The sequence below is a fragment of the Pyxicephalus adspersus genome, chromosome 5 (assembly GCF_032062135.1).
Source record: "Pyxicephalus adspersus chromosome 5, UCB_Pads_2.0, whole genome shotgun sequence".
Classification (NCBI taxonomy): Eukaryota; Metazoa; Chordata; class Amphibia; order Anura; family Pyxicephalidae; genus Pyxicephalus; species Pyxicephalus adspersus.
The window spans coordinates 111,060,761-111,086,694 of record NC_092862.1 but is presented as its reverse complement, the minus strand read 5'-3'; the positions used below and the strand labels follow the sequence as shown (position 1 = coordinate 111,086,694).

Genomic DNA, 25,934 nt, shown 5'->3' with positions numbered 1-25,934 from the left:
ATTCGTAAAATTTTTTGCAGTCAAATACATAAAACATCTCTTATGTGCTCCTGAAGGGGAAACTGCAGCATCGTGTTACATGATTCTTTGTTATTAAAACTCCCTCTCATGCTCCATTGTGTTTGTGGTTAAGGCTGTGGTAGGTTCAGTGAGAGTAATAACCAGTAAAGTTCCACAGATCCACATCTGTTTAAATATGAGGCTAATTAGTTGCAGTTTGCAATGCTTTTTTCATATTAAATACTCCCATAAGGTAACACGTTCCTACCTTCATCGTGTCTGCCTATATCACACTGTAGTGGATCAAATCCTACTTCTTCAGATTGCAAAGGGTGGTGTGTTCTAGGTGTGGGATCTTGCATCTTGTCTTACACACCAAAAATACCTTCCTGAAAAAGAGAAGGATAAAACTGTTCATATTGATCTGTGTAAAGAAGGAATCACCTTTTTTTGCTTTGTATAATAAACAGAAATAAACTGGACCAATCAAAAAAAAAAAAAAACAAATAAAGTATTTTATTTCAAAATAACTAGATAAGTGGCCCCAGATCATACAGTATTAACATATCATATCAGTCAGATCATAAACAACATACGCACACACACTGAATGATTGTTACCTGAGATGAACGTGAAAGTCCTGAGCAAATATACAGCAGTCCCCGGATGTCATTCACCTATCTATTCTGGCAAATCAATGAATGACCAATCGGTGTCAACCACAGTACTTGCCTATGGAGCAACAGGGAACAACCAGCTCATTATCCCCACCCAGCCTTTAAAGAATAGGACAGCAATTGGTACACAAATTGTTTTGTAACAAAGGATCTAACTTGTGTACAGGGTTATGGAGTAGGTATGAAATCATAGATCATAGGCACTAGATCATAAACTAGGTAACCAAAGATTACTTCAGGGAGCCCAACTATCTCAAAAACCCTTATTGCAAATGAAAATAGTCACACTTCATCCATCATCTAACCATTACCCCCTCTCCCTTCCAGCTCCCTGAACTTTTCTATTTGGCACAAGATATAAGCAGTGCTCCCGGGCACCTAGATAACCTGCCAACAGAACATAGATGAACCTTCAAATATCTGAAGATGTGCTGCTACTAAAAAAATAGTTGCTAAAGTGCACCAAATTCTTCTAGAATAAAAGGTCTTTTTTTGTGATAGTTCAGTTCAATCAGGGAGTATGTAAAGGCTCTGGATCTCAGACAAGTAAGCCATGTGAGTTGATCTCAGCATGCTTGACTTCTTGTTTCTGGACTATTAGACTCACTGCCCTCTTTCCTGTAATGATGAAAGTAAATTATTAATTTTCTGTGAGGCTGCTTACATAAAATTCTGCCTGTATGCAATAAGCATAAAATAATCCAGCCATGTATAATACGGTCATTAAACCTTTCGGTTATATGCTCCCCTGAACTCCAAAGGGGTTATCCATTATCTTTTAAAACACTATATCTACAAATTGTGCTAGTTCTGTATTTTCACTATTGACAACAGATAGAGAATTAAGTGCTTACATTAAATGAAAACAAAGCTATTTTAAAGGAAACCTTATATATCTAACTTCAGTCAATTAAAAAAAATCTGATTTTTCTCTGACATGCCCCTTTGCCTAATTGGTCCCTGATCAAAGTATTGCAGCTAATGGCACAGCATGACAGCCAGGCAATGTAAATTTTTTAACAGCAAAACAGCAATGACAACCACAGATTTCTCTTAGGAAAGGTTTAAGTTTTCCACGTAATTCGTTCTATATACCAACTTGTTAAAAAATCCTTACCTTCAATTTCCCAACCTGAATAAAATAAAACAAATGATTGGTTCTTGCAAAGTTAACCACCATGGAAACAGATCTTTCTATTCCTGAACCCCGCACCTGATTAAATCATCAATGTAAGCCAGGTGTCAGAAACAGGACTAAGCCGAGTTAGCCTAATAAGGTTCTGATAAGCTGCTGTCCCTACAAAGCAATTGATAATAAAATACCTACCTATTATACAAGCTATTATCTCAGGTCTAAAAAGGGCAAAGATATATTGGCAGCAGCCAATGACTACCAGATTACTATAAGGTCTTTAAGTGTAACGTATCCTAATAAATGCAAATAGGCAGCTCTTTAATGCAGAAGAAATACTGTGGAATGAACTATTGTGCTCATGCCCCTTTGTCCAATGCTGGGAGTTGGGAGAGGGCCCTTGTGTCCTCACATTCACTGTATGATTATTTGTTCTGCATTGTAGGGATAAAGGGTCTCCAAGAGTGTCTTGGAGAATACGCTGTGGGGTACTGATTGCACAGAGAAGGAGCCTGTACAAGCAAGAATTAAGATAAAATTGAATGTTGTAACCCTTCCCTAGACATAAATAAGCATTTGTCACTTGCCGTGCAGGGTAGCTCCACTGCCAATGTTTTTTTTCCTTTGACTTGTGCCTTAAAACCAATACTGAAGACATAGAGGAAGGTGTGCATTTATACATTATACTTATACAATGCCTAAAATTTGGACAGTCAACATCATAACCTACCTTCCCTTGAAAATCAAAACAATTAAATCTTCAATCAAAAAATACACACAAAAAACATATGCATCAAAATACAGAGCACTGCAAATGGTAGCTTAATCAAGGCATCATCAACAGCCTTAAAAAAGAAATCTTTCATTTCCAAGAATGGAACATGTGGTATAGAGGAAGTTGATTAAGAATTAAGAATCAATTGTCTGAAATTCTTAATATTTAATAGTGTTAGATTGCACAGTAAAGTACTTATATTATTTATTTACTTCAGCATCCACTTGAATACTTGCAGTGACTGTGGGGGGCCTGCATGTTGCAAGACAAATCCATTTACCAGGCCAAATAAATTATATATAGGCCAGCATTTGTCTTTACATGTGTCACTCAATATTTAATATCGCCCATTGATGCCACCTCGAAGCCCTAATCAATTTTTAGCAGCCGCACTTTGTAATAGTCAAATGTTTTCTATTTAATCTCTCTCATGTGGTTTCACATAGACTCTCAACACAGTGGGATGCAGTTATCACTAAGAATGCAACAAAAACCCTGTGGATAATATACTATCCACTGGACAATAGGCAGTAGAGGACAAGTAAAACTTCACCACCTATTTTGTGAACTTAGCTCAAGATTAAATCAGCTCTGTGTCCTGTTAAAGTGGTTCTCAGAATATTAAAGCATGTTTACAGTATTTGTTTTCTAGTCCTGATTAATATTCATAACACTAGTACAGTTAAACTCAACAAAGAAATGTGTATAAATGTATGTGTGTGTGTGTGTGTGTGTGTGTGTGTGTGTGTGTATCCCAACTAAAGCTGCAATGTATTGATTAAAAACTGTTCAATTTAATGCAACTTTAATTAATGCATGGATTTGTCATCTGTTTAGATATTATTTACTTGTAAATAATCAAGATCAACAGGTTTAATATATTTTTGTTTGTATCAAATCGATATAATAAAATACTTTCTATGGTATATCAGAGAAGTTTGTTACTAGGGTTTATATAGACTTTAAACACTTTACTTTGTGTCATTCATTTGCATATAAAGATTGAAGGGCATTGACTAGAGAAGATCAATGAAATGGAAAAAAATTGAGTTTTATATGAAAATAGCATGCACAACTTGAACTTAGGCCAGTCAGAGTTTGATTGGCTCCCTTTCAAGTCAGTGTTATTTACATACAAAAGTCAAATTTATTCCATCTCATTGACTATCACTAGTTATGACGTCAGTTAAAATCTGATAATTATAAAATCTGACAATTAAAAAAAAAATAATACAAATAGAACAAATATAGAATACAATTTAGACTTTCATCTACAGTAACAAGAAATGTTTCAAACTAACATTAAGTTTGTGATTTTTACTTTTGTTGCTTCTTTTTCTGAACATTCTGAACTGTACACCAAGTACCCATATATTATATTATATATATATATATATATATATATATATATATATATATATATATATAAATAAAATTGTACACCAAGTACCTTTTTTCTTGTTAAAGCGGACCTAAACTCAAAATTTTTACTTTATATAAAAGGATAGACAACCCTTTATATAAAGTAAAATTTTTTTTTTAATGCAATGGGAAGCACCTTCCCTTTTTTGTCTTGATCACCACGGAGGTGTCCCGGGTGTGCAGAGCCTTCTGGGATACCTACATCACGCATCCCGGGAGGCTCCTGGCTACTCCTTCTGCACATGCCCGATTTCAGGCATGATCCTTTTCCTAAATGTGCAGGGTTATATCAGGTGATGTACAAAGGGGAAAAAGGTGTGGAGGAACCAGTGGATACCTCCACCTTCTTCCTGCTTTTGTAGAAGTCACCCAATTTCACAGTGTGAGATCAGGTAAGGTTTCCTCCTGTAAATGTAAAAAAAAAAAAAGTGCCGATCTTACCGTGCATTTGTCTGGCACTTTGCATATTGTGTATATAGTATATGTAAGTATGTTTTTTAAGTCAGGGACTTCAGATATTTTAAAAGATGAGGCAGAACAAAATGTGTTAAAATGTTAAGTGTTTTCGGTATAATAAAAAGCCAGATAGATTACAGGCGACCTCTGTTAAAATGATTTCTGATTAAGTCATTAATAATTTAAACAAATTGAAGGTGAGGGTACATACTAATCCCCTAAAAATATCTAAGGTTGTTTCTATTTTTTATTCTGAATTACATACTTCAGAATACCTACATACAATACTACAGTAAAAGCCAGGTTCTGAGTCAGAGTTGGTGGGTGTTTGGTGTTATTACCTTCGGTATCTGATGCTAACCTGATTTATTCAGATGTTTCTACTGTAGTAATTCAGCATGCAATCAAACAATTTAAACATTTCAAATCACCTCACACCTCACCTTGTGACAATAATAATGAGTTTAGGTGAAGAAGGGTTAAAAGTCTTTCAAGAACAACTGAAGACTCCTGACTGCCCCTCCTTCCTCAATGCCCAATTTTTTGCTCCTAGCATTCCTCTTTTAAATTTGTATTAAGATATCTCAATAAAAGCTCACATCCACATATGACAACAAAATAAACAAAAACAATTATAACAATTAAATATATATCTACAAAAAGTATTTTCATACCCACAACAAAAATACAGAAAACTCAACACAATATTCTGCACATAGCTCCATTATTCACCCAACTTTATGTCTTAGCAGTCCCCATATGATATTGTATGCTTACTTTATATACTTAAATTTGCTGTATGTCTACAGGGCTTTTTTCTTAGGTAAGTGGTGTGCAGCGATGCAGAGGGTTTCCCCGATGGTGTCTGCACGGTTCTCTGCATCAATATGCAGTAATTAGGTAAGTGTAGATTAGTCAAAACTCAAACATTTTGAGAGGAGTTACTACAATTGTAGAATATATTCTAAATGTTAGTAATCCTAATTATTTTAGTAAGGTACAAAGAAAAAAAAACTGCAATATGTAGGTAATCAGAGTTATTTATTCTAAATTTATATATTCTATATTTATCCCAAATTAATAATGGCTGAGGTCTTAATGAGTGTTAATGTACTGGAATACTTCTTGTCCTCAAATTGTGAATGTATAAAAGCAATTTGTATAATCATACCATCAATTAAACAGTGGCGATTTGGTCCCCGTGTTCCCCTTCCAGGATTATTTACTGTCTTGATTTAAGTTCACTCACGGGACATTACAAATTGCTCCCTGTTGTTTCCACATTGCTGTTTGTGGAAGAGAGACTGAGCACAGCATGACATGCCAAATATATTTCCTATGATGCCTGCAACAAAGAATTCATTTCTACTTGCTAAGCCAACCACAGAGATTTGTGCATTCACCTGTTACTAGATTTATACAAAGATGTAAAATTCTGGTATATTATATCTTAAACTTTATTTAAACAGGATCCTTAACAATTTTTATTTCTACTGTACAAAACGTGCAGAAGGAACAATATACATAGATAATGGCATACTATACAAAGCGTAGAACAGATACACTTTAATGTTAAAACAAAAAAACGAAAAAAGGTAATAATGTATCGTAAGCTGATATTTCAATGCACAATGACCTCTAGATAGCTGTATACATTTGTGTCTCTAGAAAGATCTAAAAAAATCTAGTAGCAAGATGTGTTCTACAGGACTTCCAGTGGTAACCAATTGGTGAAGCTATCACAAATGATAGGGTCACACTCTACTGATGGAATCTACAAAATACAGAACAAACAAGTCAATGGTGAAAGTTTTTGTAATGACCCTGCAGGATTGTTTAAGGGACAGTAAACCAGAACAACCAGTTAGTCCCCATCTTTCACTAATTTAAAACGGCAAGAGGTGAAATCTAGTTGTTGGTTACCAATTTATGGCACTTTGTATAACACCCTAGATCTTTTCAAAAAGTATTAAAGCAAAATGAGTCTAGGTGAAGGACAATACCCCCGCTTTATTCTTGTACTTTTAGCAAATGACTTTTAGCAAAAGTCACAAAAGCTCTCTGACAACCAATTCCTAAGTTAAAAGAAAAATATGCCTAAAATTTGCAGTAACACAATCCTTGTCCAAGGTACAACAAAACATATTCAGCAAACTGAGCACGAGCATTACCACAAAACTTGCCCTTCTTTTTTTGTATCATTGGGGGAGGGGTAGTATATAGTGTACAATGATGTAAGCCAATGAGAACAGGAAGTTTGGCCTCCTCAAAACCTCTCCAATAATATATTTTACATACAAAAGGTAAAAGTGAAATTGAGGACAAACATGGTCTTCAGTTGCACCAAACTTAACCATGAGATCTGCGGGACAGACATCTCTGGATGATCTAACAGAATACGAATTCACCTGCTTCTGGCTGCTGTTCTGAGTGCTTAACCTCCCTCTTAGAAATTTGTATTGCATTACCGATTTTATTACAGGAAAGATGGAATTTGACTTTGCTTGCCCACAACTCTACATCTATTTATTGTGTGGACAAGTGGTTTCCATTAAGGATAACCTGATTATGAATCTTTCCATAGACTCAGTTTATATTTCCCAGGTCTGTAACAGGTTTACTTTAAAATATAGTGGTGCGTGTATTTTCACATGCTTCTCCTCTGCTTATTGTGTAAAAGAAAAAAATTGTTACCTCCTCATAGGAAAATAGAAATTGTTTCTGCTCCATGAATGAGAAAATAAAGATAGACTGTATTAAATCCCAATAATTTCCACTGTGTTGGGAGGCATTTTCAAACTCGCATTCTGTTAGGTCACTCTGCATGAGTGGCGTCTGAAGCGGGAGAGGTGTTGTTGAAACCCACAGCTGCACTCACAAGTAAATAGACATTTCTGCATTTGCTCAGTCATTGCTATGTAACTGGAAAATGAGATGGTAAAGAGCAAATAAAACAATCTAACTCGTGAAAATGTTTTGACTAGTTGCTCAATATATTTATGCCCTGTAGTACACAATTATGTTAAATAACATAACTTTTTAAAACATATTTACAGCTGTCTAAGTGTTAGCTTCTTATAGTATAGACATGTTTGACTTTCTTAAATAAAACACTTAATCCAATATATGTCAATAGTTTTTGTAACACTACTGTTCCTTAAAGGACAACTTCTCCTAAAGTGAAGATGACTTTTATTAACGTACCCCATCTTGCTAAGGAAATACTGGTGGTGAGGCTGAAGTTACCACTTTCCCACGCCACTGAACTGCTGACTAGGTGAAGACCAAACATTTAGCATTTACCCACAACAGCACAGTATAGAGGGAATGGCTGTGGCAGTGAGCGGTTCAGTATAGCTTGCTTCCAGCCTCTGCCAAATTTGCAAACACTGGTTCTAAAAGAAGGAGCCAGCCACTGGGAGCAGTGATGGAGCACTTGTTCTCTAAGCGGGTTTGGATCTGTCTTAAGTTTAGCTCGCGCCCCCCTATTAAACCAGTGATCTTCCCCCTGACATGGTTCGAGCCGGCTGGTTTTTATACTGTACACAATGGGTAAGCCATACTATTCAGGACCACTGAATACCACCAGTGTACAGAATAAATGGGGGAGTGAAGGAAAGATTCCACATTTTCTAACTGATAAAATAAGCCATCTAAGTACAGAGATTATTTTTTAACCCATGCCTGTACAAAAGAAAAAAAAGCACAGTAATTTGGCCTGATTTAGGAAAGCTCTTCAAGGCTGGTGAAGATACACTTTCATCAGTGAACCTGGGTGATTAGCAAACTTGGAATGGATCAGGATTCAAGGTTTGCTGGCTCGCCCAGGTTCACTGAGGGAAGTGTATTTATTCTTCAATATATATATATATATATATATATATATATATATATATATATTCTTGGGTCATATTAGGACATCATCTCGTCCTATGCAGAACTACCTTTAAATGCAAAGACAATGCAAACTATCAAAAACAGAAAAGGGAGAAATTGTTTCATATTGCATTTAAGGTATATATATATATATATATATATATATATATATATACACATACATACATGCACACACATTTTCCTCTCTCACATAGATGCATGTAGCAAAAAGCCTATAATTTTCTTTTGACATCCAGTCATTATTCTTGTGTCAAATGGGTAATCAGACAAATATAGCATGTGCACCAACATTATTCATAAATAATGATGGATAAAATCTATCACTTGTTGATCACAAAGCATTAAAGGTATCCTAAAATATTTTTAATTCATAAGAGGTATGACATTTTATGATACTTTATTAGCTAATTTTTAGCATTTAAAACCCTTCCATTTACAAAATCCAATTTAGCGGGGAAAAAAATGATAAAATCACTTGAGGGCATCAGGTTCAATTAAAGGATAATTCCAAAACTTATTAGGTGAGGATTTAATAAAATGAAATTATATTCAACTAAAGAATTACTGTACATAGCTTGTCCCCAAAAAAGTTTTAAAATTTCATAAAGTAGGAGAAAAGTTGTTTAAAAATTAAGCCCTGTCCACACAAGAGGATGCTATGTTGTTAAAGAGAAACTATAATCCATAGTTAGGGATTACAGGTTGTGATGTACTACTGTAAAATGTACCTAAAGGTAATATGTAATACTGCTTTCACATTTTATTTGCTGGCTTTTATATTCTTCGTAAACAGACTTCATATACCTATATGGGGTTTTCCTCTAGTAGCAATCAGTATGTGAGAACTACCCTACTCTAAACATAACATGTAGGCAAGCAACATTGTTTTGTTAGGAAAGAAATCAATGAATACATGTATGTGGAGAGGGACAGGAGTTTTGCAGTCCGGCAGGTAGGTTTGACAATGCTAGTTAGGATTTTAGAATAACAAGGACACGCCCAAACCGAAATTTAAAAGTGTATCTGCTAGATAGAATTGTATTTTAATAGTCGAAATATGGGAGATTTAAAGGGTATTGAACCTCTTAATGTTAATATATAGAAGATTATATATAGAGAGTGGTGTTAGTAGGGACTTAGAATTACCTCCACTGATGCAACATCCCTTAATAGTTTAATAGAAACTTAAACTTAGTTATTATTCTGCAAAATGCATAGAGTCAACAAACTGATTAGGATCATGTGTTGTGATATTGGTGTTTTTTTAATGTATAAATATTAAAGTTGCTGGCATTTTAAAATCAAATTAGTTATTAGGTATATAATATATAGAAGATGACATTATTACTATGTATCAGAATCATCAAATGTTCTGTACATAATTACAAACAACGGAATGTAACCCTTCTTAAATTAAAAGTCAAAGGTTGCCTGCCCCAGAAGTTGCCCCAGAAGTTGCCCTCCAAGTTGATATGGCAAATACAATTGTAACATTCTCCACCTTAACAAAAACCTATTTCATCCAATGCCCTAGCTTTTTCCACTTATCCCCCCCTCCTCTTCCCCATCACTGTTACTTTGGGAAACTGAATCTGTGGAGTTCTATTCTAAGTATTCTCAGTCCTCCACCTTCCAACTATGAGGGACCAGGGGGAAGGGCCCCAAGTGAAACAAAAAAAAAGATTTTTAAATGTAATAAGACATGAAAAGTTTAACCATTATTTTACCAGAAATTTGGATGCATACATGTTCTTGTCATTAGAGACAGGATAGGAACTGCAACTTTACGTCAGCACATAAAGGCCTACCCATCTCAGTTCTGAAGTGGAGCTTAAGTCCCACTTTGACCTCAAGCAGAAAGGGACAGGCGATGTCCCTTCTGCAAAACAGTTCTTACCTGCCTGATTAATGCCCAGCTATCAAATTTTGCATAAACAGCTCAGCATTAGATGGCGGCACCCAGCGACTGAACAGGAATAGGTAAGCATTGTGTGTTTAGTTCAACTTTACCTCCCTACAGATTCAACTAGCCAACAGTACTGTCAACAGTACAGGTACATTAACAAGTAGGTGGGCAGTCCAATGTCGATAGCTTTTTGATCCATACGGATAGATGCTCTTTAAGATCTGACATGTACAGCACTGGTAAGGAACTTTATAGACAAGTTTCTAGATTACAAGGATGGTACAGAACATTTTTCCAAAAACAAAAAAATTAACAGTGAAGATAATTTTGTAAGATTATGTTAATTATATTTACTGATACTTAATTATCGCCTCATTGTTTCATCGGTTCCTCATTTCTGCTGTGTAAGATCAACTCTGAAAACCGTGTGCTGCCATTTCCCACCCTCTGGATGCCCTCTGCGCTCACTCGCACTTCCTCACTATGATTGTCTCCCTTCTCTTCTCAGTGACCTGACTACAAATGATTATAGCCACCTGTTTTCTGCAGAAAGCATTAAGCAGCTGGATATACCAACATAATATCTGTTAGTCATAAATAAATGAGAAAGGACGGCCAGCAATTAAAGCAAAACAAGTAATCCAAATGAATTATACAATAAATATGCTATTCAGCATTGTCAACTTAAAACTACTTGTCTCTGCATTTATTTTACGAGGATGTAATAGGAGGATGGAGACAGGCACACACCAACACATTTTTTACTTACCAATGATAAAAACGTAAATGGTAGGATTTAAAGAGCAACTAAAGACAAATTATAAAACCAAGCATTTTCACAACAATCAAAAAATTCAGATAGAGCCTACCACAGGGAACAAAGTGAATGCTGGTACAAAGTGAATGTAGGTTGAAAGTTGAATCTGCTCTTCCGTTAACAATCTAGTAAATTCCAAGCGGTGATCTGGCAGGTCACAGCTTGACTGGTAAAGTGCAAACAAAGGTATCAATATCAAGGTCATGCTATGCAACTATTCTTATCATCATTTATTTAAGGATACGTACACACGTGCAATGGTTCTCATCCGATAATGGTATCAAGGCCGATATCAGACGAGAATCTTGCATGTGTACAGCGCTTGTTGTCCATTGTCTAAACAACGACGAACGATTGTAATGCAAGTGAAGGGGAGAGAGCACAGAGGGGTTCTGCTCCATCATTCTCCCCTCTCCATAAAGCAAAACGGTGCTGTATGTACAGCACTCGTTCATTCATCGTGCAGTCTTTCTCCTGACCCCGCTCGGGGGTGCACCGGCCAGAGCCCTTGACCCCCGGTTGGCGACCGCTGCCCTAAAATATGGTAAGGTATGAAGAATAACAGAATGTGTCTTTATATCTAACAGTGATGGAGGTTGATATTCCACTATTGTGACATGATCACAATGATATTATAATACAATGATAGATTCAGTCACAACACATTAGCACATTTGGCATCTCTGGCTTTATTTGCATGTTCTCCATAAAAATATTTTCCTGGCCGCATTCAGCCTGCAGTTTTCTCTTTTTTAAGCTGGATGGGAAGAAGCTGTAGGCAGATGGTGGCCCTTAAATTGTGACTCTACTTTTCAGCAACCATTGAGTTGGTGCAGGTGATGCACTCACCTAAAAAGGACTGGGGATAACACTGAGCATGTCATCACTAATTTGCCATTGCTAACTTGGGACTAAAGTTTTAATAAAGTTTTATCTGCCACCTACTTGGTAAAGTACCTCAATAGTCTTTCGAAGCTACTTTTCTCCTTTCCATTATCTGTCGTACATACTGTAAACCTACACTTCTCCTTTATGTAGGCCTTGGCTATTGAGCTTTATATTTGCCTACTGTTTTCAGTAAGTCTATCTTAATCACACCTACAACTTGGACGTATTTAGGCATTTTTCTGCCTGAGTTTCTCTTTGGCAAGTTCAGAGAGTAAGTTCATGTTCCCCTGAAATGTCCAAGTTACTTTGCAACCAACTAAAGAATCATTTTCATCACCAAGATTACAATATTATAATGAAGAAAAAAAGTCAAACAGAAAATATCTGAACCTATGAATTTATATAAAAACTTTGCCACAGATCTTGCAAACTTTAACTTACTAAAAAGCCACACACATGCATCTAAAAAGATAGGTGTATTCCATAGTCCTCTTACTACACTGATAAGATTTTCAGGAGAGATTTCTCTAGTGGTGGAATTTCTGACTCACCAGCTGTCTCTGTTTGCAAACACAATTGCCACAATTCAGTAAATCACTAGCAATCATTCTATGACGGAGGAAGAAAGCTCAGGATTCTTTGTCTACCTCAAAAATGTATCTAAAGACATCTTAAATGATTTGAGATGACAGCTGCTAAAATATTGGAACCGGCTTCTTTTCAACAGTTTAAATTCCATCATAATATTCTGTTTTAAGTTACCCTGTGTTTCCCAAAAGAGATTAGTGTGCGCAAAACACTTTTGCTGAAGTTTTCTATGAAAAGACTTTATTATTTCATACAAAATGCCAGTTTTATTCCAAACATAAATATTTTAATGTGTGCTTACCTTTTTTTTTATCTTAAACTGGTGATTAAAGTGGAAGATGCAGGTAGCCCAAACAGAAAAAAATAAAGAGAAAGTGCTAATTATAAATTCTGATTAGAGTGGAATATGCAGGTACCCCAAACAGAAGAAAATAAAGAGAAAGTGCTAATAATAAATACCTATAATTGCTGAAGGATCAAAGTCTGTTTGTGGCTATTTTGTATTCCTTTGTATTCCTTAGCTTTTCCTACTCAAACGGGCAATGGAGTCCCAATAAAACATTATTATTTAACCTCAGATAACCCTTTTATACTGTCAGCATCAAATGAAGGAGGGCAATGACAGCAACGTCGTTTTTAGGGTGTCAGATAGTGGACTGCATGTCAGCTTATACTAAATAAATAACATACTACGATGGTTTCACTTGTACCTATTCGGAAGCAATATCTTCCATTCTGCTGTATTGATTTCCTACTCCAGCCAAAGTTTTTATTCTATTTTGGAAAGGAAAAGGAAAAGTTTAGATCCTCTGTCAGTTGGTAAATTATTGCTTATTTCTATATTGATAAGATTTTTGTTCTAGAAGAGAAGGTCATCTGAATAACATATTATAGATATCTCTCATAGTGTTAGGAGGCCAGGACCTCCACCATTAATTACAGAAGAGCCCTGAATGTGAATGCATCATCTTCCCCTGCAACAGAACTGCCAGTCTCTGATAGTGTTGTGGTATATGGGAATCTGTAGAAGAACATCTTTGAAATCAATCAGTAATGAAATATTAACTATTTAGAAATCAATGACTTGTTCAGTGGATTTAGGTTAAGAACAAGGAAAATATGTAAAAAATAGTAACACTTAGACTTTTGGAAGAGTAGTGAGAATATGCTGCGAAGGTGGATGGTCTGGGCCTCTGAAAGATCTGAAAGATTTTGGGTAATATTGCACCAATGAGCTACAAGGAGCCTCAACCTTCCATTTAATGGGCTTCGTGGGTCATTAGATTTTGCAGTCTTGTCAGGGATGTAAATTTTTGACCTAATCAGAACTGCATGCAACCTAATGTACCAGAGAAAACTCCACAATTGTGGAGTGGTGGACAGACAACTTTAACATTTATTTTCTCTGTTACTTTGAGAGGGAATCTGCAAGTTTAATACAGTGTAGGGTACAGTGGAGAGGGAAGAGAATATAAAAATGTGGTACTGTGCAAAAAAACGTACATGAGATAGCTATTTGTACTTATAAAAGAAAAACAACACATGGTCCACAACTTTACTGGAAAAAGATGCCTCTTTGCCTATATAGGCATGTGACCAATAGTAAATGTGGCCCCATGTACACTATATTTAGATCAAATTGAACTTTGATATACCTCTAGGAAAATCACCATATATACTATCAGATAAGAACCACTTCATATGACAAAATTTCACATTCCAAGACTGGTAATGGAAACATGGGACAGTAGTATGGTCTACAATACTGGATTTTAGGTACTCAGGATCCAGAGTAGAACAAGCCCATTCATAGTGTTTTTACAAAAAAATAAAAAAAACTGTCACTATAGCTAAAGGTAAGATGGCACTTCTAATTTCAGTCACATTTCAAGCAAATCAGGTGGTTGACTTCGACAAAATGTAAAAAAAAAAAAAAAAAAAAATTATAAAAATTGGATAGATCGGATACTAAAGCATATTTTACATGAACAAATTTGTACAACCTTTATAATTGTACAAATGAGCAGGAAAACATAAAATAAATGGTAATAACTTGTATGGTTCAAATATTATAATTAAGTTCAAGCTTCTGCCACTAGCTAGGGACACTTTGGTAAAACCACTACTGGTACAGTTTGAAAACAGTATATAAAAATGTTGCTGTGCTGCTCAGTTTATAATGTGATCTAAGACAGTTTTCCCCAACATTTTGCAGGTCACGGACCACTAAATGCAAGGACTTTGGACTGCGCACGCGAGGGGAGCCGTGTTTTTACTCAAAGGAGAAGAAACTTAGAGTGATGTCATGATGCCAGAACCTGCCCACTCTCCCTTCGCAGGTCTGAGCCTGCAATCCCTCCAGGGGTCATAGTCCACTAGTCGGCCATCTGATAGGTGGGCTTTGGCCCACCTATCAGTCGGCCGACTACTGGGCTGCGGACCGGGGGTTGGGGACCGCTGATCTAAGAGACTTGTCCTTTCAAAATAAAGTTGAGGTCACAACATTATGGCTACATAAAGTGTAACTGACAGTACCTCTGAATTTTTCAACATAAAGGGATTCCTTGTCATCGTCAAAAAAATAAAAATTAGTAAGATAATAACAAATGAAAAGAGGAGATGGATTACATGCACATACGTAAAAGACTTTTATACTACACCTGGAGTTATCCACACACACCACAAATGATTTTTAGGCTGGATACACTAGAAATTATAAATATAACACAGTCTTGTCTTTTAAATTTAAAACTGAAGTTTATTATTCTTATATTTTACCTAGTTTACCTTTTTGAGCTTTCATCTCACCTGTTCTAAATACAGTTTTCAGGGAAGCACCTAATAAGCGTGTTTGATCGATGACTGGATGAATAAAGACATTTTCCCAGAATTTCTGGGAAAATACTAGGGTCCTATATGATGGTTAAAAAAAGGGGCCACACACATTATTATTCCCTCAGATTAAGGAAAATTGTATATAAAATTTGTTACGAGATGCTGGTATTAGTCCTAAAATCATCCCACTCAATGTGACAGTGACAATTAGTGTTTCTGTATCTTGGTGTTTTATGGCTTGTTAAACACAGTGAAGCAAACAGCATGATGACAGCTGGACGAAATACTTTCCCCTACCTTTAACTTAGCTTTCAGAAATGTTGCATTGTGCCTTTTAATACTGTATGATATTAGTTGATAAATTGAATTTAATATCTATATTTATTAATCACATTTGTTTGCCAAAATGACCTTTCCTATATACGTGACAGAAGAATTGAAATATGGTCCACTCTTGCTTTTAAAAATAATTTTAATTTGCCCTAAATAATATAATATCACGCCAGTTCAATTTTGAAAGTTTTATTGCACCAGCATTAATGCATGCATATATTAATGAAGCATGTCAATCCCTTGATGGCTGTGTGAAGCATCTACGCTCTTACGTGCCCTACTCTCTCTTCTGTAAGTAACATACATTGGCAACCTATAAATAGTTCATAGCACAAACCAACAGCACAATCTTACACGAATATAGAGTCACACTCCAGGAAGTGGTTGTGCTTCTAATGTTCACCTTTATGACTAAAAATTATAACATATGGTAAATATCCATCACCTAATCAAAAGCTAAATATTCTTCTGTAATATTTGAACCAATTGTATACAGTAATTGATACCTGGACTTCTATACGTAGTTTTTCCAAACTAAATTAATAAATGTTTGGTGCTAACGTGTGCTGCTGTGCAATCTGTTCTATTTTTTTCAGTGTACACCAATGAAGGGTTTGATTTTGAACTGACCATAGAAAATAACTATTAGTTAACTAACCTGCCCTTGTTTGGGGACTGCACGGAGCATAGTAGCCTAAGGCTGGTGATTTTAACAAATTACTCAAATTGATCTTTAGGCAGATAAAAACTGATCCAATCATATATATTAACTCACAGAACATGAGCGTGTATTTAAAGAAAACTTACAATACTACATGGATTTTGTTTCTCATAAGCTCTGGATCAATAACAACTGTACAACAATATTGTGGTATTTCAGCTTTTGTATTTACCAAAATATCTGTAGTCAGCTGGAAAAGTCCAGTGCTCAACCCAGAATTTTTTTTTTCAGCTCGGTGGGAAGAAGCTGTAGGCGGTTGGTGACCCCTGTATTGTGACCCAATTTATAAGTTATCACCCAAAAACAGCCGGGTGGCTGCTGAAAAGTTTGGGGTGCTGTGCCTGGATAAAAAGGGCTGGGGAGAACAATGAAGTCTGTCCAGCAATTCCCTAAACCTGCAAAAAAAAAAAAGATTTCTTAATACACAAAATGACAAGGAAGTCTACCCAAATGTACCACTCCTCTTAAAAACAGAGAAAGTTGAAAGGACTTGTTGAAGGAACAAAGCCATAGTTAACAATAATGGTTGAAATTTTGCTGCAAGACACAGGGCCTACTAGGCACCACCACATTTATTATTAAATTTGGGTACACTCATTTTTTAATGTTAACTTCTACCTAAAAAGACTACTGCCGGAGGATCCTGCGGTGGCAAGTACTGTAACCAAATGTCCTTGGAATGTTGGAAAATAAAAAGAAGATGCTAAACCAGTTTGTACTGGAAACCCCTCCAGATTTAACTTCTTTTTCTTACAAACCTACAAAGTATGATATATCTGTAATATTGGTAAATAAGACGGATTATTGAAGAAGAAAAGCAAAAAAGCTTCTGGCTGGCAAAGGCAATTAGTGAGGAAGGTACATAAGACTAGCCAATACAGCTTACACCTGAACCCCAAGAGGACAAAACAGCAGCACAAATCTTCATTCATATGTGTAGAAAGTGTAAACTTCAAACTAGCAATCAACCCCTCATCAGTCAGACGTAACAAAAAAACAGTAATTTATTAGAAAAGCAGCAAAAGCTAATTAAAAAACAAAAACCTTTGCCACAAATGGAGGGTAGGTAACCTAAAGGCAACTATACCCTGCATATCTGATTAACCGACATCTCATAAAGTGCAGAAAACAGCGGTGGTGATTGGTGGGGAGAAGCAACAAGAGAAAAGTCTACATGTAAGCCATGATTCTGATGGTATGGCACAATGACCACTGAAGTATAGTCATAGTGAGAAAGTTAAAGACTAGCTATTCCAGAATCCTGCCCAACCACTTTCAGGTCTTCAGGGAACCCCTTCTATAATTACTATATACACAGCTACATTGCTGGCCAGTGGGAAGGCTGCCGCACTTACAGATAGCCAAAAAGATCACTGGTGTCAATAAACTGACCTGAGAGGCATAAATTGCTCAAAGCTCAACAAGTCCCAAGCAACCTCTGGAGGAAATCCAGGTTGCAAAATATTGATCATATATATATATATATATATATATATATATATATATATATATATATATATATAAATTACGACTGTTCCAAAATTATTTGTCATTACCAAACTCATTGAATTTCCCCCTTTTTATTTTCTACTAATCATTATGTAGTTTTTTTTTTTCTTATTTTACACTCTGTAGATATTTTGTAAAGTATCACACAAATAACTTACCATCGCCCCATAAATGAATGCTAACACACTGAATTTAATGACACATGGAAACTGCACGCAAATGAACAGCCTACAAAATGTGAAACTATCTATGTGGTATAAAAGATAAATACTACTAACATGCAGCAGTTTTTCTATTTATAAAAAAAAAAAAAATAGTCCAAAAAAAATGCATTTTTTTAAAGCTCAATGTAAGTGTAGGAAGGGCTTTTCTGTTTCTTAGACTGATCCTAGGATCTAATAAGTGTATGTGTGTATCTCCGTCGAGTAGACTACAGATGAACAGAGGTCATGTAAAGGGTTAAAACTACATTGTCAGAGGCTCAGGAGTTGATCTTCTGAGGTCCCCTAAGCACTGTATCACTCACAGTGTCATGTTTTATTCTTTGCAGGATATTAGATACAAAACTCGAACACAGGAAAAGTCATAAAACATTCACAGCTGTAGAAAATACAGAAGCACGGGCTTCTAAATGACTAATGAGCAATAGACAATCTTCATATTTACTCTTCAATTACAGCTAGCATCTGAAAGCTATTTCATTCCTTTCTGTAGAATGTAACACAAGTGGCAAAGAGCATCTGTCTGTGCTCCAGGCAGCAACCATTGGATAATTTCTTGGAAGTATATGGTATTTGTAGGACAATAATAGGAAATTGGATTTTCTGGGTTCTGTGTTTAAAGGGTCAACTGTCACTTTGCCCAATCAGTCTCTGTAAATAGCCTACCCTGCATTTTTCATGTATTGACCCCCCTTCAGTTGAAGCCTCCTTGCTGAAGCATTCTATTCTGCCTAAAGCTCGATGTTGGCTGGTATTGGAATTTAGTCAAGCGAATGACACCACAAGTACCCCAAAAATGACAGTATTGGAGCCCAAGCACTGTGAAGCCCCACTCCATTGGAAAGGGCACTGGGATGCAAAAGGAAGGGTCTAAGAGTTCCTTGTAAAAAGATCACTGCCTGAATGGACAAAGTGAAAGTGTTTTCAAATTAGAACGCTACCTAAAATTTGGTTTGAAGTGTATTTGGATGTTTTGCATTGAATTGGGGGATATGGAAATCTGTTTCTTGTGTCCCTGTTGGGTACATTATTTCCAGTGTCAATGACAGGAAGGGGCTTAAGAAAAAAAACAGAACACAAACAATAGTTCTAAACACTCTCCACTGTCACAGGAAAAGTGCTTTGATTTCTGTGTCGCTATTCGAAGGATCCCACTTACTCTCTTGTAAAAAAGCAAAAGCACCTTAACAGAAGAGAGGTTTGAATGAATAGATTCTATGGAAATGGATAAAGGTTCGACCCAACCACCAAGTAAATCTAAAGTTGCATGCACCTGGAAACACGTATCCAACAATGAGAATGGCCGAAGGCTTGTAAATGTCAAGTACAATTGTGAAAAAGATGGAAAGTAATATTGTTGGATTGATTAGGTTGGTTGGAAACTTTTAAAGTAATAGTTTTCCAGTATATTTATACTACAGTGGTATAGTACTGCTCACTGCCTGCTATCAAATCTTCAGATGCTGCTTCTTTAGGATCCAGCACTATGGTACGAGTGACCAAGCAGCGCAGCTTCGCTTGATCCCAAGGCAGGCCTGAACCTAGCCAAAATTTCACTTACACCATAAATGTATCTGTGAACAGCTACAAAGCTACATCAGAATTATTCCTAAAAGTATATACAGTTTCTTAATACTGACATTTTCATAAACTTTATGGAGTGCCTAGGTTTAATAAAGTCATCTTTATATGCTCTATTCATCAACAAATCCCAATAAATCCTGTGCTCAAAAACAAGTTACAGCAAAAGAAATAGTCTTGACCATCTTCTCCGTAGCTAGGAGGCTTTTGTAAAGTGTTTTGTGCATCTTATTAAATTATACCGAGCACCATATTGTAATTGACACACCTTGCAGTTATTAGACCGCTGTACTAAAAAGAAAAAGAGAGGGAGAGAAAATAAACACAAATGACAATAAAAGCCCTAGTGCCTTGTTAAATGGACATTTTAAAAGAACAAAAATTTGAATGGGCAGGTGCAAAAAATAACACTAGTCCCTTGAGTTTTCTAATTAGATTATAAATGATACCACATGGTACAATACAGAATCTATGGAGCTCATTTTCTAGAAAGCCAAAGATCAGGAAATTTAAGATGCAGAAGCATATGCTAGGAGAAAACATTAAAACTTGGGAGAGATAGAGATGAGTCAGTTAATTAAAGTCAACTTGTCGGCAAAGCCTGTTGAAAAGAGTAGGCATCATCAGTATGCATACTGAAAACATCCTTATGCTTTATACTTAGGGGATATAAAGATAGCTTCTTATATGACACCTATTAGTGCAAAACTATTTCAACATTATGACAAACCACTATTAAAAATGTCCAAACATTTTGGGTAGTGTGAGGCAAGGCTTTGTCCTTTTGAAAATTTGTGTTCTTTGCAACTCTAACCAATGTGATAAGCAGGACCTGAAAACACTTTGTACCTGTGTATAATGTTCTTAAACATATCATCCCTGCCCAACGCAGCAATGCCCCTGTGAACACTATCACCTCCTATTCCCAAATTACAAAGGGCAAAGTAGAGAAATTTACATTGGAGTATGACAAAAACAGCTTATTCAATATGGCCCAGCAACAGACGATGTATAAAGTTCAATAATTCATACTAACCATAGGCATCAAAAGACAAGTTAACCAATCGGCTGGACTGACTCCAGTACATGAAATCTAACTGTAAAGTCTGCTGCATTGTTGTGCTTTTCTCATACAGATGGGTGTATTACATTATCCAGTTGGGGAAAGTCAGGCAGGACTGATACCCCATTTGGGATTTCGGTGCCGCAGGGACAAAGTTGCCAACTCAAAAGGGAAAGTAGGCCCTCAGTGCAATATTTTTCTGTACCTGCAAGATTTCTAAAGGGTTAAAACATGGAGAAATATGCATAATATGTTTTTATTATGGTTCTGCCAATACTCAGAGGCTTTTGTGAAGGTATTACATTGGTATGGCCATACAACACAGAATTAGGGATAATGCATACAACTACCACTACCATCCTTCATAGGAATAATTAAAATAGAGAAAAGTACATTGGACCCAACTGAAAGCAAAAATTAGAATAAATGTTCCTAAAGGGTTACAGTACTAAACACTAATATCTAAACCAGCAAAATTTTCTGAACAAGAAACTTGAACTTGATGTTGAAATAAATGTCTGAATTATTTTACCAAAGGAGAAAAGGCCAATATTTCCCCACATAGGTATGTATATTTAGTCATTACAAGGAATAGCTGTGCTGTTCTTGATCAGCAGTGATATGAAGCTGGAATGAAATACAGAGTTTTTTTTTTTCAGTTGTACGATTAAAGGATTCAGCTGTAATCACCCAACACACTATCTGCCTTTTAACAGTTCCAATCAGTAGCAGATCTAGGTGTAATCAACAGCAGCAGGGGGCTTCAGAAAGCAAAACAAAACAAAACCAGCAGGAATCTTCACTAATATACATTAATTGGCATGAGCCAACATTATAGTGCATGAAAAAAGTCTCTTCTCTTGCTCAGCAAACTCCCTGTTAAAGTGGAAGATTTTTAGTGTGCACATTTTAGGGGCCAAATGGGTGAAATTCAATGTAGTTTCTAAGTAGATGTTAGGCGTGTGGACATTTGTAATAAGGCTGTAATGTTACATTCTGAAGCATGAAAGGTTTTTTTTCTTATGTGTTAAAGGAGAGGTGATATGTCAGTATAACTTTTAAGAAAAAAACGGGAAACAATTTCTCCCCCTTCAGATTATTTACACTTTATTGCAGTCTGAAACAAAGACACACAAACATATTTTTCCTATCCTTTTTCACTCAATCCATCTTCTAATACAGGGGTCGGCAAACTTACGGCCTAGCCGGTAGTTCGTTCCGGCCTAACGCCCCCTGGCAGATCCAGCCTAATGCCGGCCGGCAACCCAAAGGCTCCAGAGCTACAGGTTTCCGGCTTGATCGGGCAGGGGGCGTTAGGAACTACCAGAGCCGGAGGAGCTCCGGTGCTGCCACTTTGCTGTGGCTCCCCTATTTACTGCGGCCGGCGTTGATACTTCCGCCGGAGCGTTAAATAGGTAACCCTCCCTGAAGGGAAATCCCTCTCCTCCGCAATGCATATGGAGGAGAGGGATTTCACTTCAGGGGGGGTTCCCTGGTGGTGGGCAGAGCCATTAGAACAGGACTCAGGGTCCGGCCTAGTTTGCTCCTGCCCACCCCTGAAATGGCCTGGTGGCCATAAAAGTTTCCTGACCCCTGTCCTAATAGCTAATGCGTCTTAGTGAAAGATATAATAGCAACAGTTCCAAGGAGAAAAAAAAATTAAAAATGGATAAAGGATCCCCACCGTGTCAGAAGTATGTTGGGATACTTGTCTATCAACGTTGCACATCTACACTGTTCAATATTTGCCCACCCTCCTTCACAGAACTTGTTTAAGCTCATTCAAGTTGGATTGTGTCAGTTGGTGGACTGCAATATTAAAGTCATTCCATTTCCATGGGGGTTAAGTCTGGACTCTGACTGGACCATACAAGGACATTCTCTTTTTAGCTTCTATGTGTAAGGTCATGTTGGAAGAGGAACTTAGTTCCTATTGAGGGCAGTCCTATTTCTGTCCTGACAAATGATCCAGTCCCAACTGCAGAGAAACACCCCCACAACAAGATGATACCATCTCCATGCCTTATTGTAGATAAGTTGCCATATGCCTCATGGTAGTCTCTCTGACCAGTTTCTGGCTCACTCTTCCAACCAGTTTGGCATGGTGGTCTGATGCAGGGAGAGTACTAATAGTACCAAACGTATTCCACTTCCTTATTTATTTAGTTTTATTTGACTTTACTGTGCAACTAGAGATTGATTAGACCTTTGATTTTTTTACATCGATCTCTTGACTGTGCCTGTCTACAACCTTATCCCTGAGAATTTTTGGCGGTGCCTTGTCACCTATAGCAGATTGTTTGTTTTCAGTTGGAATACCAAGCGTTGGAAATAAAATTTCTATCTCAATTGTCACCTACCTTTGCACAGATCTGAAAGGTGATATTTACCTAGTATCATTGACAACCTAACGTTCCCAAAACAACTTAAAGTGACCCTGTTGGGTACCACTGAATACACATACTGCATACTAAAATCATTGGTTTACTAATCAAATCCCTCCTTGGTCAAAATAAAAAGTCTCTTATTCCTTTTTCCATAGCCTATAACTAAGACCATCAGAGTTATTGCTAAATATTTTGCCTATTAGACTGTTTTTCCACATATATTTTCCTACTTTTTTATTACTCTGGCCCTTCTTGTTTTACATTTTCCTTTAGTTTTTGCAAGTCCTTTACCACATTTCATGAAAAGTAATTAGTAGATAGCTTGCAAAGAGAGTAAAACTTTTACCATGTCCTGGTCTCAGCCCAATCTCCTTTCATTTGGGTGAAAGGATGCTCCCTCTATCTAATGCTGCAGATCACAGGGAGGGTTACAGTAACATGCTGACAGTCCAGAAAGCAGTGGTCCAGGTAGTGACTGGTAAGCTTCAGGCTGACACCCAACCATGCAAGAAAACATTTTAACAAGTTGTTGGTTGTCTTTATAAATATATTTACTTACCCACATACAGTCAGTTTCTATCTCCCAGGACGAGTCTCAGAATATGTCTATTCAAATTAGCTAACAAATGTAAATTCTAAAATAAATAAATAAATTAAAAGTAGTAGTTATGTCTTAGTTTTCATTCCTTACAAAGTACATAAAAATCTGATTAAAAGAACTGTTGGCCAAATAAAACACATTTTTTTTCCATAGACAACCAATCTAAAATTATGTTTCATTTTTTTTGACTGCGCTACATTAATGAAAAGTAAAGCAATAAATCCGTGGTTGCCATGAGTTACTGTATGCTGTACAGTCTTAAATATTAGGCTCTTTAATGTTTATGATCTTCCAGAAATTAGGTATATCTCTGACAAAATACCTTGCTCTGAAAAAAGCAACTTCACCCCCAGAAACATTAGAAAATCAACTTATAACTATTTTAAACCTGTAGGTATATATTTATACGTTTTATGTAACTTCAAAGCAGGGGTAATTTATGGAAAGTAACAAATATTTTATGCTGCTTATACCTGTATAACTGATACCTGTATCAATTAGTAAATTTAAAACAATGGAAATAGAGATCTTTGGATAAAGGGTTCTATTTAGGTCCAGTGGGTGAAATTTGCAGGAATTGGTAAAGCATATTATTGCTAATGCTATAAATACAATTGTGTGATTTCACAAAAAGACAAATAAAAGATAACAATCAAGACAATCTATATAATATTTAATAATACATGTAACAGTAAACCTACAGATATGTATGTATTTGGTTTTTATTTATAGTTATTTTATGATTTTTTTTTTAAACAGGAGTGATACCAAATGTAACCCACTTGCAACCTTAAACCTTGAAAACCTATGCTTGTAAAATAGGCAATAAATAAAAATTAAAAAACGGACAAGAAACGTTGCGTCTTTTGGATAAGAAATGGCAGACGTATTTTAGCATATAAAGCAGACAAAAAAATTAGAGTTAAAATATAAAAGGGCTGAATACACATTATATACTTCCAATAGCTTTCCCCTCGTGACTGTGCCACTGCCGTGCAGACAACAAGCTAATCTGGGTTCTTATCATGCATCCGATCGGTCATACAGCAATACAAAACACAAATAAGTAAAGACCATCTGCTTGTTAGCTGAAACCATAAAAGTACATCTTTTTAATAAACAATAAAATTAGTTTGACAGGGCAGAGACCACCTGAATAGAAAATCAAATATTTCATGTTATTTAAGGTGTATGTCTGCTGGCTATTAAAATACTCCTCTTTAATTTATAACAGCAACACACACAATACTCATGTCATCCTCATTTTCTAAATCAATAATCAGCACAGCATGCTTCATTAACAGTGACCAATCAGCAAGGAGCTGGGGAGCTCATTTTACAACACGAGCATTCCTAAGACATAAACCATCTGCTACTTGTAGTAACAGAAAAATCAAATTAATCCATTCTTATCATGCATTCAGATTTTAAAGCAATTAAAGATGCTCTTAGTGTAATCGCAGCCACAGAAGTAGTTCTGTAATGAGAAAAGCAAAGTCTTCACTGAACTTTCTGTCATTCTCAATACATTCGCTAACTTTACAAGCTTTTCGCACTCCAGTGGCCCATTGTTCTTCCAACACAGATGTTGAAAACAACAGGCAATTTTTATTAAACATTTAATCTTTGCACATTTTGAAAGAGTTTAAATACTGAACAGTAGTAGTAAAATAGGCAGCGCACACCGCCTTTACGTTGGCAACAAATTATATGAATAAATATATTTCGCCATCGTAAAACACAATATAAACAAATAAATATAAGTGTTTCTATGTGCAGGAAATGGCTTGAGTGGCTGCAGTGATTCAATAGACGGCTATATTTCTGAAGAAATTAATTTTTATGAACATTCACCCCTTAAAAGGGACTAAAAACAAAAATATCATTTTTGCAAATAATCTGAACTGCTCCGAAAAGGCTGCTTTTGCATAAATTGGGTTTGACTGCCAGAATACCATTACATGCATGCTTTCCTCGTATTGCATTGTTTTTTGTACACATAGCAAAACCATACCAGGAAAAAATAGGGAAATTTTATTGGTTTTTGCTTTGGATAAAAAATATGTTTTTAAATATATATATATATATATATATATATATATATATATATATATATATATATATA

At 36.1% G+C, this 25,934-nt stretch overlaps 1 protein-coding gene across 7 annotated transcripts in view; it reads right to left on the bottom strand.

Annotated features, from left to right (window-relative positions):
• TBC1D5 (TBC1 domain family member 5) overlaps positions 1 to 25,934 on the bottom strand; it is a 307,439-nt gene that overhangs the window by 201,408 nt on the left and 80,097 nt on the right. For all 7 annotated transcript variants that reach the window (XM_072412436.1, XM_072412442.1, XM_072412441.1 and 4 more), the window contains one exon: positions 269 to 389. In XM_072412436.1, coding sequence (XP_072268537.1) covers positions 269 to 362 — 94 coding nt within the window. In that variant the 5' untranslated portion in view covers positions 363 to 389. The remainder of the gene's footprint in view (positions 1 to 268; positions 390 to 25,934) is intronic.